The 2,835-nt window shown below is 40.7% G+C and overlaps 1 protein-coding gene across 1 annotated transcript in view; it reads right to left on the reverse strand.

The window, feature by feature from the left end:
• Positions 1 to 1,090: 1,090 nt before the first annotated feature.
• LOC101849989 (growth arrest-specific protein 2) overlaps positions 1,091 to 2,835 on the reverse strand; it is a gene marked incomplete at its 5' end in the record, with an annotated part of 11,722 nt that continues 9,977 nt past the window's right edge. The window contains 1 exon segment of the mRNA XM_035973655.1: positions 1,091 to 2,200. Within this exon segment, the coding sequence (XP_035829548.1) occupies positions 1,970 to 2,200 (231 nt within the window).

Here is a 2,835-nt window from a genome sequence, read left to right on the forward strand (position 1 = left end):
CGTCTGCTCGCACACGTCACTCATTCGCTCCATCCATCACATTGCTGTGACCTCTCCATCCCCGCATCGGAGAAGTGAGAGGCATGGTAGGCCTTGATAATCTAAACTAGGCTTACGCTGGCATATCACACGATGCGTTCTGCTTGTCTGCGCATGCCACACCCTCCCTACTCAGTGGCTCCGGCCTTCATCGTTGACACACATGGGCTCTCCTATTCTTTGTTTTGCTAGATCACCAACAAGTTTCTCAACTGGCAAGGTTTTACGTTTTGTATAATTGGCCTATGCACTGTGCACAGCAGCAGCAATATTCCGCTATAACCGACTCGCATGTTTGTTTGATAGCGCTATAGCAGTATTTTATTTACAAAGGTAAAGAAGAGAAAAAAACGGGGTTTTAGAATAGTGTCTTTATAACAGACTTCTGGTTACTTCAGGACTCGTTATAAGTGGACTCCACTGTATTTTCAAACATTGGTCAAACTCTAAAAATAATAGCATTCTCATAATTAGCGCAACTCAGGAGCATCAGCGAAAAAAAATAGAAGCAGGCGGAACTTGCAAAGACGAATGTGGGAAAGATTGTGCGCTGTAGTGTGTGGACAGTTCACTGGCAGTATGTTTGGGCAAATTTACATTAGTTTACTAAGGATTGTACAACTTAGGTAGGCCCTAGTTGGGGATAGCCGATGGTGGTGTAAAGGTGTAACAACTAGGGTTACATCTCAACGTTCCTTTTCGTACACTGGCAAAACCTGGCGATAAGCTGGGTTAGTGGTATATCTAGCATCTGCGTTTGTCGCGGCCGCCATTTTTTGCATTTTTTGGTCCGCGAATCGCGGCCGCCATTTTTTCATTTTTCCAAAAACCACACAGCCGGGGAAGAAAAAGTCGAAAAAAAAGGAGTATAAAAAACGAAAAAACCCCGAACCTCTTTACTTTTAGAAAGAAAGTTTATTTACACTTCCACTTCACTTCTCTTCTTTCTTACTTGTTGACCTCACGTTTTTTGGTTATTTTCATGTGGAAAAAGTCTTGTACATTACAATAATTACATACTACATATATTGCTGTTTCTCTTTTCTTTTTCTCTCTTTGTTGAGTTTTAATTTGCTGCTGTGTTATTTTCTGTTCTTGTTATTGTTCTGATGTGTTTTCCATGGTTACCTTTTATCATAATGTCAATATCATTTAATTTGATGTTGTTCCTACCTTAAAAAAAATACGGTATGTGAGAGGGTGTCTCCACCAAACCCCTACATGTACTGACACTGGCAGGCCCCTTGTGTGTGATTCCATCATTTACATGTAATACTGATCATATAACCGTAGCAGTTGCGAGCGCCATAAAACCCTATACTACATACATACTACTTACATGTAATATCCTGCACTTTTTCTTGAATAACACACGTTTTGGGTTAAAACGGCCGCTATTCGAAAAGGTGGACACCCGCCCTTATTTGTTGATTTTTGTGGTTGTTTATGTTCTTTTCTAATTTTGATTTCATTCTGTTGTGAAATTTTTATTTTTCACGTTTTTACACTCTGTGTGGCTGCAAATGATATTCTGGATGCTTGAAACAGAACACAAGAAATTCTGGTGCTTTAGATGAAGTTACCTCTGTCAACTTATTGTTATATTTGTCGTCACAGAGAGTTGAAAGCTTGAAAATTATTGGCAACTTTTATGGCAACTTTTGCCATTTCTGTGGCAACTTTTGGACATTAAAATGGCAACAAACGCAGATGCTCGGTATAATGGGGGGAGGGGAGGGGGAGTATTTCGAGGTTTGACTGAAAGTTGAAATTGCTCTCAATTTCCTTAAACAGCTGAAGAAGGGAGGAAAAACCAGACAAAAAATGGCATTTCCTGTTCAAAGTTCAAAGTTCAAGGACATTCTCTGGAGTTGACCTGTTTGCTACAAAGACCATCGACGTCATGTCATCCCCGCAGTCAACGAGACAGTTAAGATACAAAGTTTTTCGACTTATACTTTGAGCGAATCACCAAGTAACCATTAAAAGAACCAGGCCCAAAGTCTGATTTGTTGACGGCGTAACTGTGGGCTGTGGGTCCATGCGGGCCGCCCGTGTTGTGGAACTCAAACACCTGGACGGGGTCGTGGTGAAGCAGGTAGTTCTCAAAGGTGTCCCAGCCGCCGCCCACCCGAACCATCAAGTGCCTGCCTTTGAGCAGCTGGGGAAGGAGACAAAGGGGGAACACTCAGATCATTCTCGGCTACAATTATCTCCTTTAGTTTTAGTAAAAATTTTAGTGCACTTTCAGCACGATAAGGTCATATAAGTGTCCAAGATTGGAGGTGTTAAAAGAGAGCAATAAACACAAAAAAGAAGGAGGAGAGATCAGGACGATAGATGTTTGGTAGGAAAGAAGGAGGAGAGATCAGGACGATAGATGTTTGATAGGAAAGAAGGAGCAAACCAAACCAGAGCACCCGCTAACCACCCACTCAATTGCCTCCGCTGTCACAATTGACAAAACTAACAAAACAACTTCAATGCCATTTTCAAAATGATCAACACCTCAAAAGCATATAGATCTAGCAACATCTCCAAGAAAACATCTAGAAGAGGAGTAGATAAAGAGAGTATAGATCTACTACTACTACACATCAGAAGATAGATAAAGAGAGTATAGATCTACTACAACTACACATCAGAAGATAGATAAAGAGGGTATAGATCTACTACTACTACACATCAGAAGATAGATAAAGAGAGTATAGATCTACTACAACTACACATCAGAAGATAGATAAAGAGGGTATAGATCTACTACTACTACACATCAGAAGATAGATAAAGAGAGTA

This window comes from Aplysia californica, unplaced genomic scaffold (genome assembly GCF_000002075.1).
Source record: "Aplysia californica isolate F4 #8 unplaced genomic scaffold, AplCal3.0 scaffold01615, whole genome shotgun sequence".
Lineage (NCBI taxonomy): Eukaryota > Metazoa > Mollusca > Gastropoda > Aplysiida > Aplysiidae > Aplysia > Aplysia californica.